Genomic DNA, 17,101 nt, shown 5'->3' with positions numbered 1-17,101 from the left:
CTTTGAACTTTCCAGTGAGCACTGGGCATCCAATATGCATTGTGACCTAATTTTTCAGTTCCTAGGAATGTAAAGATCAGCAAAGGATTGTCCTCACATTCCATAAGCATACGGTTCTATTGGAAATGTAGGCGAACTTAAACATAATTGTGATTTGATCTGATAGGTGACATAAGGTCAATATGAAAAATGTGTACTTAGAGAATATAGGTGGGAGAATTTCATTTTTTTTGTAGAGGATAATATGACTAATGGGTAATATTTTGTGTTTTTCACTCATTATTTTGCCATGCTTGCTAATGTGCAGATTTTTAGAAATATGATCATAGTCTTTTGGTTATGATGTCTTTCTTCAGTTTACCTTATTTAGAGCACTAATTATATGTTCTTTATACCACAAAACATTTGAATGAATAATTGAAATCTTCACAACTCACTTTAATATTTGGCATTTTGTAGATCCTAATAATTTAATATTAATTTAAAATTCACTGGTGCTATTTGGCTTTGTTAATTTCTTTACTAAATTAACTTTTTTACTATGAAATTAAGACCATTATATTTGTGTTATAAGATAACAGCTTTTTAAAAATCTTAAATTATTTTATTTTTAAAATATAATAATCAGCTAGTTTCATGATGCCAACTAATTAAAGTATTATTAAATTACTTATATGTCCTAGGCCAAATTCACATTAGAAAGTTAGCTTAGGCAATTTAAAAAAGAATGCTCTATCTATTACTAAGTATAGTTACTTTGGGTACAGCATTATTGCCTAAAATGTAATTATTATATATTTAAAAGTTATGAAAATGGTATAATACATAGTAATATTTATCAAGTACTTTTTATTTTGTATATTTTTCAAAAACAAACACTTTATATAATCGATAGAATCATAAGAATTTGAGACTAGTAGAGGTTAAATTATGCATTGCAATTTATTAATGTAAATTGGTTTTATATTTTTAAATGCCTGGGTGTCTATAGATTTCAAATGAGGTGTTTCAGTTGTCTTTGCAGATGCTAGAATCACCTGGTGATTTTTAAGGTTGATTCTCTTCTGCACACATATTCTATTTCAAATGTCATGAAAGCATAGGAAGTAAAAACATAGCTGTGCACTCACAGACGTAAGAAACGCCAGTCTAAATTGTGTGCATGTGAACAAGTTCTGTACAACGATTCTAAATCTGGTGCGCTGGCATTTTCAAAGTTGGTCGAGGTACAACAGTTGTTATGCTTAATATTTACAAAGTATGTTTGTGCAACACACTGTCACAGAGGCTGAATTATTTTACTCAAACCAGTCTGTGAACGAGGTAATCTGCTTCACTTTAGCTGGTGACTGCCCATGAGTCTGCTCAGAATCTTAGTCACTCTCTCATGAAGTTCGTGACGTTTGTGTGTAGGATAACTATTCATCTTACATAAAGGTAGAGTATATATTTGTCCTGATGGGAATTGAATTTCAATTTTACATTTTGTAAATTCATTTTGTCTTGAATAAAAGTGTTCATTTTAATAGCTTTTTGCTAAATTATTTGTAGAAAAAGTAATAGGGCATGCTAATTGTTGTTTTTTAATTTCCTTTCTGTTTCATAGATTTAAATTTAGAGCCACAAATATCATGGGACAATTTACTGACTCTGATTACTCTGACCCTGTTAAGACCTTAGGTAAGACACATTTTGTAGTTTACTTTCGTTTGTAATCTCAGCATGTTAATTACAGTATAATAGTCATTAGTAAATGTATTAATCCATGACTGAATGCTCTCAAATATAAATTCATTTCAAGGTTATGAGCCTAATTAAGGAAAATAATATTTTGTAATATTATATTAATAGAGGGATGTTCCATCCATTCAAATCTGGACCTAGATTTTGAAGTGGTATTGGTTCTATGCTGATGTATACTAACATTATACTATAAAAATATTTATTTGGCTGTTTAATATGCAACCTTACAGTAGGACATCTTAACCTAATAAAAAATAAAAAGGATTATGGAAATTTTTCTGAAATAATCCTAAAAAACTAGAAAGCTTACCAGTCCTCTTTAATTTTGATTTGTTTCTAATCAACCTTTTCATGAGTTTTAAAATTATATCCACCCAAACCAGCCTAAAACAAAACACAAATACAATTTAGTCAGATGCAAATATATTTCTTCCTTTTCCTCCTATTTCTCCTCCTCCTCTTCTTTGTCATCACCATCATCTAATATTAAATATTGAATGCCAGACATATTTTAGGCTGTTTGTATGTATTAACTGAGGGACTCTTCACAGCAATGTTTTAATTTAGATCAGTGGTTCTCAACCAAAGTGATTTTACTCTCCAAGGGACATTTTACAATGTCTGGAGCCATTTTTGGTTGTCACAACTGTGGGGGCCGAGCTACTGGCAACTGGTGGGCAGAAACAAAGGGTGCCGCTGAACATCCCACAGCATGTAAGACAGCCCTTCTCAGCCAAGAATTATTTGCTGAGGCACACCTGCGGTTTTCTTGACTTGCTGAAGAAATAAATTAAGCATGTGTTATTGGGTGTATTTAAGTTTTAAATAAATAGTTTGTTTTATTAAAACAAATCTTCATTCAAAAAAGAAAAAGGAAACCCGGCCAGGTGCTTCTGTCATCTCCATTTCATAGATGAGGGAATCAAGGCCCATACTGAGTAATCAAGTGTCTGGGCCAGGATTCCCGCACAGGTTTTGTAGCTATTACACTACCAATACAGGATTTAGACCTGCATTCAAATTTTGGTTCCTCCCCTTGAGAAAATCACTTAATTTCTATAAACCACAGTTTTGTTATTTGGAAAATGGTGATGATGGTATCTAATTTGAAAGATTTAAATAAAGGAACATAAGTAAAGGCATGAATATTCTATAGTTGGAAAAATTTTAAATGCTTAATAGCCTGTCTTTGGATAGGTTATAACCAAAGACTTTAGAAATATATTTCCTTAGGAGAAATTATTTCCCTAGAGTTTCTCTGAGTAGATCACAACTTCCAATTTCTCCTGCACCAAACTTTGAGAATGTGGAACTGTGTGCTACTCAGATGCACATTACAATATATCATGAGCATCAGTAGGTTTTAGTGAGAGTTGTAGCTGGACAAAGATAAATTGTTCTACCACTTTCAATGGCCAATCTCACCAGACTTTTAAAATATTAATCGTATAGAAAGCCAGCTTCTGCAGCCTCAGTTTTGTTAGTAAAACCTTGGATCTTGCCCATGCTGGGTGGCTCAGTTGATTGGAGCACCATCTCATACATCAAAATGTTTTGGGTTCCGTCCTTGGTCCAGGGCATATACCTAGGTTGCAGGTTCAATCCCTGGTCGGGACATGTACAGGAGGCAACCAATTGATGTTCCTCTCTCACATCAGTGTTTCTCTTTTTCCCTCTGTCCCTTCTTCTCTCTAAAATCAATAAATATATCCTTGGATGAGGATTAAAATATTAATTAATTAATTTAAAACTTTGGATCTTAAAGAAATGAAGGAGAGGCATATGACTTGCTACATGGATCTTTATTGAGGAATAACAAATTTTATTAGCTATTCAGTCTAATTTCATAAAGCCATTGGTTTGATTAACTTTACCACAAATTTAATCATTGTAAAAGTGGCCGATTAGCCTTTTCATATTGAAATTGCTTTGAGTGTTTCTTCATTTGACAGGTGCTTTTATCACACAATGACACCACTCTAGTAAATGCCTCGATAGCATCAATTAAACTTCCTTGAGATTCAGAGACAGCATTCAGAGACTATTACCACAGCTAACTAGTGATCCTGGCGTGTCTGCTGATAGAAGAAAAGAGACCGGGACAAAGTGAATGGCTCATGTGTCTTAGGGAGATGATACTTAGTAGGAGCATTGCTGAAAACAGACCGCCTTGCTGTGCCATGTTGTGTGTTGTGTGCTATGTCTCTTAGAGTTTGATGGTTTCATACAGATTATTGATGTGAGAATGGCACACTCAGTCAGTTACCTGAGAGGCAACGTTGAGACATCCAGGATGACAGGAATGAGAATGAAAAGCCATAAAAAGGGGGAAAGTCAAGCACATGTCCCATGGTGTACAGGGACATGATTCCTATGATACAGCCAGATGGCTTCCCTCTGACCAAAGAAGAGCTCCTTCTGCATTTTGGCCGAAGATATTGTCTTCTTTTCCTTCCTTACTCTCACACACTAGGAAGTGAAATGTAATAATTAACTCAAGAAATTGACAGAAATACACAGTCAGTTCTTGATCCCTTCTTTGGAATCGTAACTACCAGCACCCCAGTTGTCCAGGTACTAATGCTTTCGTGCCCTGGTTAGCAGCAGGAGCCTCGAAGGGATGTAAAAATGTGGAATGAAGGGCAGAGCACAGGGTGCTGTGTTGATAAGGGGAAGTGCCAAGGAAGGGTTTTGTGTATTTATAACCAAATTTCTCAGAGTTCACATATTATTTGTAGACCAGTGACATAAGGACAGCCTTTCAGGTGTTTCCTTAGAATAGTCTTTTATGGGACCTCTTCTGATAGACAGCTGTGCAATAAATAGGCTTTTGCCCTGTCTTGCTTATTCTGGATTGAACATTTGGAGTTCTGCTCTCTAGCCATTTATAGTTAGTAAAACAGTGACAGGAAGGAGTAGAGGAAATTGCTAGAAGTGCAACCCTCAGTTGTGGTGAAACACGATATTCAGATTTGGAGTATGGAGTGTAAAATAGTCCAGTCACTTTGCTTGTTAGTGGATTTAGTGCCATCAGTTTCTGTCCTCACATCAATTTTCTGCTTGGCTATTGGATGTTATGGTTCTGTGGCTCAATCAGGTTGACCGTGATGGGACAGGCACCAAAGAGCACCCTCCAGAGATGGCTGGGGTCCATGATTTAATATTAATAAAAGGCCATAGCTTCTTTGACAAGGGAGATATAATATGACTCAAAAAAGAAACAAAGTTGACCATTTCTACAACAGTCAATGGTCAATGGCAAAGTGGTTTCATGGCTGTGAGAATGGGAGCAAGCAAATAATGAAACACATTGGTAATAATATCACCGATGTCACTGTAAGGTTACAAAAGATGTCTGAGTCCTTTTTCCCTCTCAAATATGTCATGTATTGGGGTATATAATAGCTTTTGCAACTGGCTATTGGCTCTCGACATTCCTAACAAACCTACTAAGACTTCTGTGTGTATGTGATGCCACACTTCAGTGAAAGAAGTAGAGGTCCCACTTAGGTCACTAAACCACCAGCAGATGCACATCCATTCACTGGTATTTTGTACCACAGGCAATGAACTCCAAGCTGAGTTGCCTACCAATAAAATCTTCAGGATTTAGGAGCCTTTAAGCCTGTGTTTCTAAATGAGTACAGGGCATACACTTGAAAGACACACCACTTTGGTAGTGGTTTGTCTCTCAGAGGCGTTATTATTTAGGAGTTAAAATTGTGGATAAAAGAATCACCACAGACTGAAGGGCTAAAAGGATTTTTTGGTGGAAGGGGCTAACAACAGCCCAAGTGAGAAGGAACCAGGCAGAGTCTGGCTGGGTAAGGATGAGTGGGTGTGGAGGAGTTTGCACTTAGGGAAGTCTCTATGGACAACTGTAACTGAACATGGATAAAAAAAGAGAAAAAATGAAGTTATTGATGAAAAATTTTTTAAAAGAATAAATATGGAAAATGACATGCACCCTTATTTTAATCCTAAAGAAATACTTAAAACTTATTTGATTTTTTCACTCAAGATTGCACATTATCATTTTTATTAACAAAATTCACAAGAATCCCTCTTAAGCACTTTTTGAAAACCCTCCTTAGCACATCAGTTTATGGAAAATGCTTGTAGGCAATGTTTTGATTGCAAGGTTTAATTATAGAGGATTCCTGTGATTTGAAAACCAGACACTCCTTTCTGCACCTTACTGTGACTTTGTTAAAGCTGAACAAGATGAAACCTTAAACCCCACGGCCAAGGCACTCTGAATGTTTTCTTCTGTCATAACACTTCTCCTTTAATTACTAAGCTAACAGTGAGGAGTTCCAATATGCTCACTTAGAAGCAGAAATAGGGAGTCTCTAGTATTTTTTTCAGCGAAAGAATCACTTACCTCCAAAACACCAGATATATGGAGGGAAGTTTGATTATGTTAAAGAGGTAGTGCTTATGTGGGGGGTGGGTCTCATGAACTTCATGGTTAGACAGGCGTTATTTCAGGCACTTTTGGCATATATTGAATTTGTATGACCTTGGTTTGATTACTTTAAAAATTAACTTCTGAACTCTCATTTCCAAAATGTGAAGAGTAATTCCTATCTCACAAAATAACTGGGAGATTAAATCTGATAAATGGATGAATGAATATAATAAATGGTTTATTAATAAAAATACTAAACATTTTTATGTGCCAAGACTTTTCTAAATGTTTTTATATATCTACTTCCTGTGTTCTTCACAACAACCCTATAACATGATCTCCGACTTATACCTATCATCTATTTATTGGTAAGAAATCAGAACTTGTCTCTTTAAGCAATTTGCCCAAGGTTGTTGGGCTAGGAAGTGGCAGCACCGACTTTTAGACCCAGGCAGTGTGACTTCAGCCAGCAATGCTGTGCTTGTAACCAGTATCAGTTGCCAGAAAATCATGAAGTGCCCTGGGGCTCTCAGTCTCATGACTATGGGTGACGTTTCTGCCCCCACAGGCTGCCTATTCGTGCTGTACTATTTTCTCCTCTCAACGTTTTAAATTATTTCTAGCTGTTCTCTTTCCACCTTCTTGTCTTAGCTTTTGAAGTTAACATGCACATATGAGTACGCTTTATTTTTACACATAAAGATACCATAATTCCTTTTTGTTTTTTAGCAATGAGTCAGTGTGACACTTTTTGTACCTTGGAAACCACTACATTATCTACTTCTAAAATTTTGACAATCTGATATATGATAATAATATCCACCTAGGTTATTTTAATTTATACTTCTTAGATTATGAAATTGAGTTACTTTCAGTAAATTTTTGAGCAGTATTAGAATATCCAGGATGACTAGGCCAGAGGAGAGTAACTCCTATTGAAGTTCTGTTAAAAGAACTTGTTTTAAGATTAATAATAATATAAATAATAATAAGATCATATAATATGTACCTAAGTCAAGAGCCACACATTGAAAAGCTTATAAGCTTTATAACTCATTTAACTTAAGCTTCTTAGAGATATAAAATTGTCTTAATGTAAATCAGATCCATATACTGAGTTTAAATAATAAAAACCAATCAAAGATAATACTGATGAAAACTTAATTAGTACTTTATAATTATTATTTGTTTAATTAATTGTTTATCATGCAAATACAACATAATTTAACTTGACCTTTCATAGAATTTGAAGTCTAGCTAGGAAACGACTTGTGTTTATTCCAAAGAGATTTGTGTTTATATTTTTAGGTGAAAGAATCCCATTTTCTATGAAAAGATTTATAGAAGTGTCTTCATTCTCTACTGGTAATGCTCTGTGTGTACATGCATACCAATGAATCAGGGTTTGTTCTCACAACCAGGCGTATTTTGTCCTCTCCTAGTGGTCCTTTTGTAACACATGTGCCCAAGGGATTACATATTGTTTATTAATACATCATATGTCATTTCCTCACGTCAGTTGGCTGGTGCTTTGCAGTGGTAATCTACTATGAAAAAACATTTTGTGGTCTGTGATATCATTTTTTTCCCCCACTGAGTTCCGAGGTCCAGTGATTCAGTACTACCTGATAAAGATTCTTTATTCATCTTTGTGGATCATTTCCGAAGCATATCCAATTAGAGTGAGCGTGTGAAAATTCACCAACCCAGCCATTCTTATTTTAACATGTAAAAAGGTGTATCTAAAATAGTTTATGAGCTGCCTGCTGTTTTAATGTCTTCTAAATTTGGCTGGTGATTCTAGAGGACCATAAAACTCTGATAATTCTTTAAGATCCAGTGTTCGCTTAAATCTACCATGCAGAATAGCCACAGGAACACTTTTACATTGCTCACCTTTCATAAGCCTCAAACCAAGGGAAAAATATGAAACATTATGCCCTGCATATAGTATGATAGGTAACCTATTTTATTTTGTCACTTGACTAATACTTTTGTCAGTAATATTATAAATCATATAAATTTAAATTTATTATAATTATAATTAGTAGTTATCTAAAATAAATGATTAATAATTTTTATCTTCTTATTTGGTTCAATGACTGATATCCAACCTGAAGAATTTTAATATTTATTACAAAATTAATATTTTACTCATTAGTAAATTTAGCAAATATATATTGAGAATTTATTGTGTCTGCCACTTAAAAGTGGCAGTTTTGAATAAAATAATAACCCATTTTCTCAAGGAGCTTACATTCTAGAGAGATAATAAACATTAAGGATAATAAATAAGTCAGTAAATTATAAGGTAAATTAAAATGTGATAAGGGATATGTAGAAAAGAAAGAGTACAACAGGGTGCAGAAAATGTAGAACAGAGATGGCAGGAAGTGAGCTAGTTGTATCTTTTTTTTTAATGGTGGTGTCTTAGTTTTCTTGGGCTTCCATAACAAAATACCATAGACTGGTGGCTTAAACAACAAAAATCTATTTTCTCACAGCCCTGGAAGCTAAAGTGTAAGATCAAGGTTGCAGTCAATTTGGTTGCAGTTATCTGGTGAGGACTCTCGCCCTGGCTTGTAGAAGGCCTTCTTCACACTATCCCACATGGCCTTTCCTTAGTGTGTGTATACAGAGGCAGAAAGCCAGCTTTATGGTGTCTCTGCTGATAAGGATACCAGTCCTATTGGTCTTACTGGATTGGGCCCAACCTTTATGATCTCATTTAAACTTAATTACTTAATTACTTCCTTAATCTAAATGTATTCAAGTCAGGATTTAGAGCTTCAACATATGAATTTGGAGGCACCTATACATTCCTAAGAGGTGGTCAGTGTTGCCATCCTGAGAATCAAACTCTTCAAGGTAATAAAATGGTTCTCTAGGCAGATATAAAAGGGACATACCTTTCCAGGCAGAGGGAGAAGCTGGTGCAAAAGCTTTATGTCAAGAGTGACTTAGTGTGTTCCAGGAACAATAAGGAGGTCAGTGTGTCTCCAGAGGAGTGAATAAGGTAGAGATTGGAGAGAAAGTCAGAGGTAACAGGAGACCAGAGAGTTAATAAGGGACAAGGTCAAATAGTCCTTTGGAAGAACTTTGACTTTTCTCTGTTAGAGAGGAGTCTTTTAAACAGACAATGTTTAAAAAGGAGGACTCTTGCTGCTATGTTGAGAATAGGTGGAAATAAGACAAGGATAGACACAGGGAGACTTGTTGGGTGTCCATACAATAATTTATGTAATACAGGACACAGGTACTTGCCTTTCATGACTTGGAATACTTCTTTCCAGCCCCTTCTTGCCTATAACATCTGTTTTGAGAAATCAGCTGACAGTCTGACGGGAACTCCTTTGTAGGTGACTGTCCCCTTATCTCTTGCTGCTTCTAGAATTCTCTCCTTCATCTTAATCTTGGCTAATGTAATTATGATGTGCTTTGGTCTTGTTCCTCCTTGGGTCCAACTTCTTGGGACTCTCTGAGCTTTCTGGACTTCCTGGAATTCTATTTCCTTTGCCAGATTGAGAAAGTTCTCTTTTATTAGTTGTTCAAATAAGCTTTCCACTTGTTGCTGTTCCTCTTCCCCTTCTGGTACCCCTATAATTCAGATGTTGGAATGCTTAAAGATGTCCTGGAGGTTCCTAAGCCTCTCCTCATTTTTTTGAATTCTTGTTTCTTTATTCTTTTCTGTTTGGTTCTTTGTTCCTTCCTTCTGGTCCACTCCCTTGATTTGAATCCCAGTTTCCTTTCCATCTCTATTGGTCCCCTGTGTATTTTTCTTCATTTCACTTAGTGTAGCCTTCATTTTTTTAATCTAATTTGCCACCAAAATTAACCAATTCTGTGAGCATCCTGATCACCAGTGTTTTGAACTGTGCATCTGATAGGTTGGCTATCTCTTGGTCACTTAAAAGTATTGGCTCTGGAGCTTCAATTTGTTCTTCTGTTTGAGCCACAATTTTTTGGTCAGATCACACCTGTTAGGTATGAGTGGCGGAGCCTTAGGGGTTCACCAGGGCAGGGCAACCCCCACGGCTGGGTTGTGATGCTGTCTGTGGGGGAGGGGTCAGAGAGGGACCAATGGGGCTTGTTCTACTCTCTCTCAGACATCAGTCCCCTCTGCCACTTCCCACAAGCAAATTGGGCCCTTCTGGTGCTGGTTCTCAGCTGGGTGGGCTTATGTACGATCTAGGACCCTGTGGGTCTTTCCAACAAACGCTGCTGTGGGGCTGGGAGTCTCTCCCCACACCTTTTCAATGGGTGGTTTTAGGGTTTATTTCCAGGCCCTGGGGCCCTAGGTTGCCTGCAGTCTGTCTTGCTGTTCATTTTTGCCTGGTTTATCTGCGTGTGAATGTGTGATCAAGGTCAGCCAGTGGCCTTGCATGCCTCACTGGGTCTGCTTGTTTCCTCCCTGCGCTAGGGGTCTGCTAGCCACACTCTGTACAGCCAGGTCTGCCAGCCACTGCCTTTTCCTGCTGTGACCCCCTCCACAGGCTGCTGACTCCACCCCTCTTACTGGTCTGGCTGAATGGTTGTTGGACTTCTGTACGGTTCAGTTTTCTGTCTGTTCTGGTTGTGTTTTTGTTCCCAAATCTTTGCTGTCATTAATTTTGGTTGTGCGAGGAGGCACAGCATTTCCACTTATGCCTCCATCTTGGCTGTAAGTCTATATTTAATAATCTTAACACATGACCATATTTCTATGCATTTGTTCTTTTACCTCCAAAATATATTAAAGTAAATCACAGAAGACGTTATATTCCATCCTGAAATATTTTACTGTGCTTCTCTATAAGTACATGTAAATCATATTGTCACAGTTAAATAAAATTAGCAATAAATCCTTGATATTATATAAAATTACATACATTTTAAATCATCCTCTAATATTTTTCTAATAGTTCATTTGAATCACGATCCAAATAAGAGCTCTGGCTGGTGTGGCTCAGTGGATTGAGCGCCAGCCTGCGAACCAGAGAGTCACAGGTTCAATTCCCAGTCAGGGTGCATGCCTGGGTTGTGGGCCCAGTCCCCAGTAGTGGGCACATGAGGGGAAACCATACATTGATATTTATCTCCCATTCCTTCTCTCTCCCTTCCTTCTCTCTAAAAATAAATGAATAAAATCTTTTTAAAAAAAGATCCTAATAAGAGGTTCACATATTATCTTTAACTGTTGGGTCTCTTAATCTCTTTTAATCTAGAAGAGACTTCTCTTTCCCCTCCTTTTCCCCTTGTCACATAGACCCATTGAAGTAACCAGATGAGTTGTTCTGTCGGAGATCCCACATTCTGAATTTGCCTGGTTACTTTCATTTTGTTTGTTTATTTTTTCTGCCTCTCAGTACTTTCTTATAAATTAGAAATAAGAGCTAAAGGTCTGAATATTCACAATCAATGTTTATGGCAGGAATCCTTTAAAGGTGTTGATGTCTAAATCAAAATACATCAGAAGGTTTGTAATATCTTGTTGTCACCTTGTCAATGATATCGGAATTGATCAGTAGGTTTAGTAGTAGTGACAGCACGATTCCTCATTGGGACATTATTTTTTCCCTTGTATAACCAGCAAATAATCTGCAGGGCATTATTTTAACATTCTTTAACTATTCAATTTTCTGTCAATCTTCTCACTAATAATTTAAAAATACATCTATAATTGTTACCTGAATGTTTTTTCATTAGGAATGTAATATTATGAATTCTAATTTTATTATTCCTTACAGTTATTAAACAGAATTATTCTCCAATGGAGAGGTTTATCTCCTTAACTAGACCTATGGTAAATTCATAAATTATAGTTCATATGAGAAAGCCAGAAAACATGCCTAATCCTCTTTCTTTAATTACAAATTTTTAAAGTAGGGAAGTGGCTGTTTACTATAACAAATATTTACAAATTAGTATTTTTTATTTTTCTTTCATTAAATTTTATTATGATGTATGAATTGTTATATATTGACTATGTTTCCATCAATTTCAGTTTTTATTTATTATAGTTTGAATTGTTCCCTTTGGCCAATAGAAACCTCTTCAACAGCATTTTTTGTTCTCATATCATCAGTCTTTGAAAGCTTCTTTGCTTTCAAACTCCATTAGACATGTAAATTCATCATGTTCCCTACTCCCACTTTAGAAATACCATTCAAGTTTTCTTAGTTTCTTTTAGTGAAAAGAGCATATAACTTGAAGATAAAGCCAATAGGATTTCCTCAAAGATTTTAGATGTATTCTAAGAGAGTATCATGTATGACTCTAAAATTTGGGGCCTGAGTAACTGGAACAATATAGTTGCTTTCAACTAGTGGTGAAGGGATGCATTTGAAAGTAGAGAAACATAGGAGATTAGCTTTGGAAATATTGATATTTTAATTTTAATTATACATTCATGAGGCAGTTGGTTATACAAGTAAGTTCAATAGGTAACAATTAAGTAGACAACATTATATAGATGAAAATTAAAGCTATGAGGCTGGATGGGCTCATGAAGTGAGTGTATTTAGGCAGAAAAAAGAAGAGGTCCACCCTGGCTGGTATGACTCAGTGGATTGAGTGCTGGCCTGTGAACCTAAGTGTCACTGGTTTAATTCCTCGGAAGGGCATATGCCTGGGTCGCAGGCCGGGTCCCTGGTGGAAGGCACATATGATATAGGCAACCACGCATTGATGTCTCTCTCCCTCTCTAAAAATAAATAAATTAAATTAAAAATAAAAAAAACAAGAAGAGGTCCAAGGACTAAGTTTCAAATTTAGAAGATGTAGGAGAAGAGGAACAAACAAATCTATACATTTTATTAGCATTCTGGAGCAATATTCCAAGAAAGTATTTCCTTTGTTTTGAGAGTCAAGATACTGTTCCATAATAATTAAGATAATATCATACTTCCTCCTATTCAGGTGAAGGACTTTCAGAAAGAACTGTGGAGATTATTCTTTCAGTCACTTTGTGCATCCTTTCAATCATTCTTCTTGGAACAGCAGTTTTTGCATTTGCAAGGTGAGAATCATTTGTACTCACGTTCCTTTGTGGGCATTATTCAGTCTCAGTCCAATCAGAAGAGAGAGCCCACAACAGTTACCTGAATGGGAAATATTTAATTAAAAAGAATTGTTAACTAGTAAAAATAGTTGACTATTACAGGAGGTAAAGAGAACTCTAAAGGTTCAGAAGTAGTAAGTGCAGCAAGCAGAGGCTCCCTCTAGGATGAGAGAGAGAGAAGACAACAAAGGAGCTAAGAAGTAGAAAAGGCCCACTCCCGGGGCTAACAAGGAATGGTTACTGCAAGCACATGTAGCCAATTACCTGTCACTGTGCAAAAATATGGCAGAGGGAAGGGGCTAGAGCTGTTCTTGAGAAGCTACCCATCATTAATAAAGGGTAAGCAGACTGGAATTAGCCTGAAGAAGCAGCCTACCTGGCTGGATATTGTGGATAAGCTGGAGCTACTTGTTCTCACTCACCTGTGGGAAGAGCAAGCACTTGAGAGGCAGCTAGAGCTCATCCAGGTGGGCTGCTGGGGTCCCGCAATGAATAATAATATTTCAGTATGGACCCACAAGGGAAGTGTCTCCTTCTCCCTGTAGCCTTGCAGGTTCGCTCTAGTGTCCTTTATTGACAAAGGTTGACATCTTGATAGCTGGCAAAGGAGAAATGTTACAGTGTCAAGCCTCAATATTACAAACAGGGCAAAGAAGAATAGATTTAGAGCTGAGAGACAATAAAGTGACAACACAAAAAAATAGAAAATGCTAGGCTTTCTACATTTTTAATAATTTATGAATGACAGGCTTGTTAATAGGTTTTTAAAAAATATTTTAATTAAGTATAATTTAAAGTTTATACAGAACAATTTTTACTGTAAGTACACAACCAAAGATATTCAACTTCTTTCTGTAGTGACCTCCTTTTTATATTAACTGTATCAACATGTCTGTGCTATATTTTCTAAGTGTTCTAAATTTTCAGTATCTACCTCTTAATTCACCTGTTGGTTATACTACCTCAGGGGGATCTTAGTATGATCCTAACATCTACTTTCATAAGGTAGATTACCAAGTTAAAGGTACCCTACATTTATAAAAATACTCATTCTACTAATTTCCTAAAAAAATTCACCAGGTTCTATTTTAATTTTATTTGAAAAATGTTGTTACATATTCTGAATTCCATGCACAATCTGTTTCATCTTGAATCTCTTAAGTCATTTTCATGGGTAGTTTGAAAAATTATTGAAAAACATTTTTCTTATACCACTTACCCTTCTCAGATTCAGTCAGACATTCAATCATTATTCCAGGCATTTTAATATGCAACCCTATGTTCATTGTATCTTAGTTACAGTAGTCAAGATTTGGAAGCAGCCCAAGTGCCCATCAGTAGATGAATGGATAAAAAAAGCTGTGGTACATTTACACAATGAAAAATACTACTTGTCTTAAAAAAAAAACAAACTTACCTTTTGCAATAGCATGGATAGCCCTTAAGTGTATTGTACTAAGTGAAAGAAGCTAGAAAATGACAAATACCATAGGGTTTTATCTGTATGTGAAATCTAATGAACAAAGTAAACAAACAAAATAGAAACAGACTTATAAATACAGAAAACAGACTGACAGCTGTCAGAGGGGAGGGGGTGTAGTAGACTGGGTAAAAAGGTAAAGAGATTAAGGAAAAAAACTCATGGACACAGACAATAGGATGGTGATTACCAGAGGGAAAGAGAGGTGTGGGGAGCAGGTAATGTGGAAGAGGTTGAAGGGTGAATAAATGGTGATAGAAGAAGAAGAAGGAGAAGAAGAAGAAGAATACCTTGTGTAAGACATGGACATTGTCCCTAAGGGGGCACTTATCAGCCATATTTATAATTTTTCCCTGCTCTAAAATAGTTTTTGCCTTCTCATGCCCTTACAGGATGGACTCCTTATGTGGGCAGGAAATAGTCCTCCCTTCTTCCCTACAATTTCCCTATATCTCTTTAGCCAAATGGATATATTCTCACCTAAACATTCCTTAGACTTTCTGTACAACTCCTCTGCTGTTCAGTCCACCAGACTGTGCTTCCTCCTCCTCCTCATTCTGGAACAACTGAGTCCAGTCCCACTCCTTTACTTCCTCAAAATAATGAGAGTTACAGTCACTCATGCAACATCTGAAACTAATTAGTTACTCTCTTATGAGTTGTAATTTGAATCTTTTTTCTCTTTCTATGTTTTTTTTATAAATTTAAATTCTGCTCCTCAACTAAATTGTAGCATTCTTGAGGGTAAGGACAATATTTTAGGCTTCCTATATCATCATCAGTACATAACATATAACAAATAATACATGTTTGGAATGTCAAAGAGATAAAATAGCTAAATGTTACTTTGCCACCTGTTTCATAAAAATAATGTAAATGGCTTAAAATGAAAAGATTTTAATTTGATTTTCAGATGCATTTGACTTTTATTTTTGAACTTGACTTTTCTGATTGTAAATAAAGATTATATAGTTCACAGTATTTTTAAAAAGTTATTAAGGCAGTTCAAAACACTTTATGTATTTTCATGTATATAAAAATATTTTTTGTTTGTAAAAAACAAAATTTCAGCATTGGTGCTAATAGCAATGAGCTATTTCCACTTTGGCATATTTCCTATTTGTGATAAATCTATAAGACAGCTAGAGGGGAGAAAAAACAAACACAAAATCAGTCTAATTTGTTCTATATTTTAAATATGCCAGTGGCTCAGGCCTTGATCAACAATTCTCATTAAAACTTAAAACTTTAACAAAACAACATGTTAAAAACTATATAGTAGAATAGGTTCTATGGAATTAAAATTGAAAAATAAATTGAGTAGCTATAAATTTATAGGATATTCAGAGAAGTGATTCCAACAAAGAAATTATTTGACTAATATCTTTACTTGAAAATTAAACCTAATTCATATGCTTTCTGTGATATTCCTTTCTTGGACTGGCCTACACTTTAGAATTCGTCAGAAGCAGAAAGAAGGCGGCACATACTCTCCTCGAGATGCAGAAATTATTGACACTAAATTCAAGCTGGATCAGCTCATCACAGTGGCCGACCTGGAACTGAAGGATGAGAGATTAACGCGGTGAGCACACTCCACCGGGTGTACAGTGGTCCAGAGGGCCTGGAGCCATGACCCTGTTCTGACCTATGCTTGTTGGAAGTGTTTGTGGGGCTCCTATTTATGCAGGTCACAGAGATCTTCTTTCAAAGGGTGACCTCCAACTTCTACACACTTCTCACCGATGTTCAGAGAATCACTTAATCTTCTTAATACTTAAAGAGTTCAATCTGAACCTTGGACTAGTGTTCAACCAAGCTTTTTTTTTTTCCTGAGACAAATATTTTTACACATTAAATGTTTAAAATTATGTCCAATAATTCACTTTATATGATATATATTTTTTTACATCAGGTTTTCTGGAAGTTCCACATTTTAACCACAAGTTCAAAATAATTAAAATATGGAAATATTTGATATCATTTACTCTTATAAGAACCTTCTTTAAAGCTTCTCATTTTAGTATGAAATTACATCAAAAGTATAAATTGTATATTGAAACTTCATTTTTAATTATTTAGTATTTAAAAATTAAATGTAAAGTAAAATTACCTTTGGAAGGAAAAGTAAATATGTATATACTAACTATATGTCATTAATATGTAATGAGAATAGTAAACTGCTTAATTTTAAAGAATAGATTATTTTTAACCTTTTAAAACCATTATAAATTGTTCAAAATGTTGGCATATTTGAAAAACTTGTCTATTTAAATAATTTATCAAATTCTTAATAAAAATTATCATCAAGCTATCTTGTTTACATTCTTTTAAAAGCCAATATTTCATGAAGCTTAAATAAACATAAGACAATTGTTATAAAACAATCAGTTTAACTTTTCAAAATTATGAACTCTGAAAATGTGGC

At 35.5% G+C, this 17,101-nt stretch overlaps 1 protein-coding gene across 3 annotated transcripts in view; it reads left to right on the top strand.

Annotated features, from left to right (window-relative positions):
• The window catches only part of PTPRQ (protein tyrosine phosphatase receptor type Q), a 253,107-nt gene that overhangs the window by 196,745 nt on the left and 39,261 nt on the right, over positions 1–17,101 (top strand). For all 3 annotated transcript variants that reach the window (XM_053658806.1, XM_053658807.1, XM_053658805.1), the window contains 3 exons: positions 1,607–1,680; positions 13,052–13,151; positions 16,130–16,258. In XM_053658806.1, the coding sequence (XP_053514781.1) occupies positions 1,607–1,680; positions 13,052–13,151; positions 16,130–16,258 (303 nt within the window). The remainder of the gene's footprint in view (positions 1–1,606; positions 1,681–13,051; positions 13,152–16,129; positions 16,259–17,101) is intronic.

This window comes from Artibeus jamaicensis, unplaced genomic scaffold, assembly GCF_021234435.1.
Source record: "Artibeus jamaicensis isolate MK-2021 breed Jamaican fruit bat unplaced genomic scaffold, CSHL_Jam_final scaffold_584, whole genome shotgun sequence".
Taxonomy (NCBI): Eukaryota; Metazoa; Chordata; class Mammalia; order Chiroptera; family Phyllostomidae; genus Artibeus; species Artibeus jamaicensis.
Note: the sequence above shows the minus strand (reverse complement) of the source record. Positions and strands in the feature narration are given on the sequence as shown.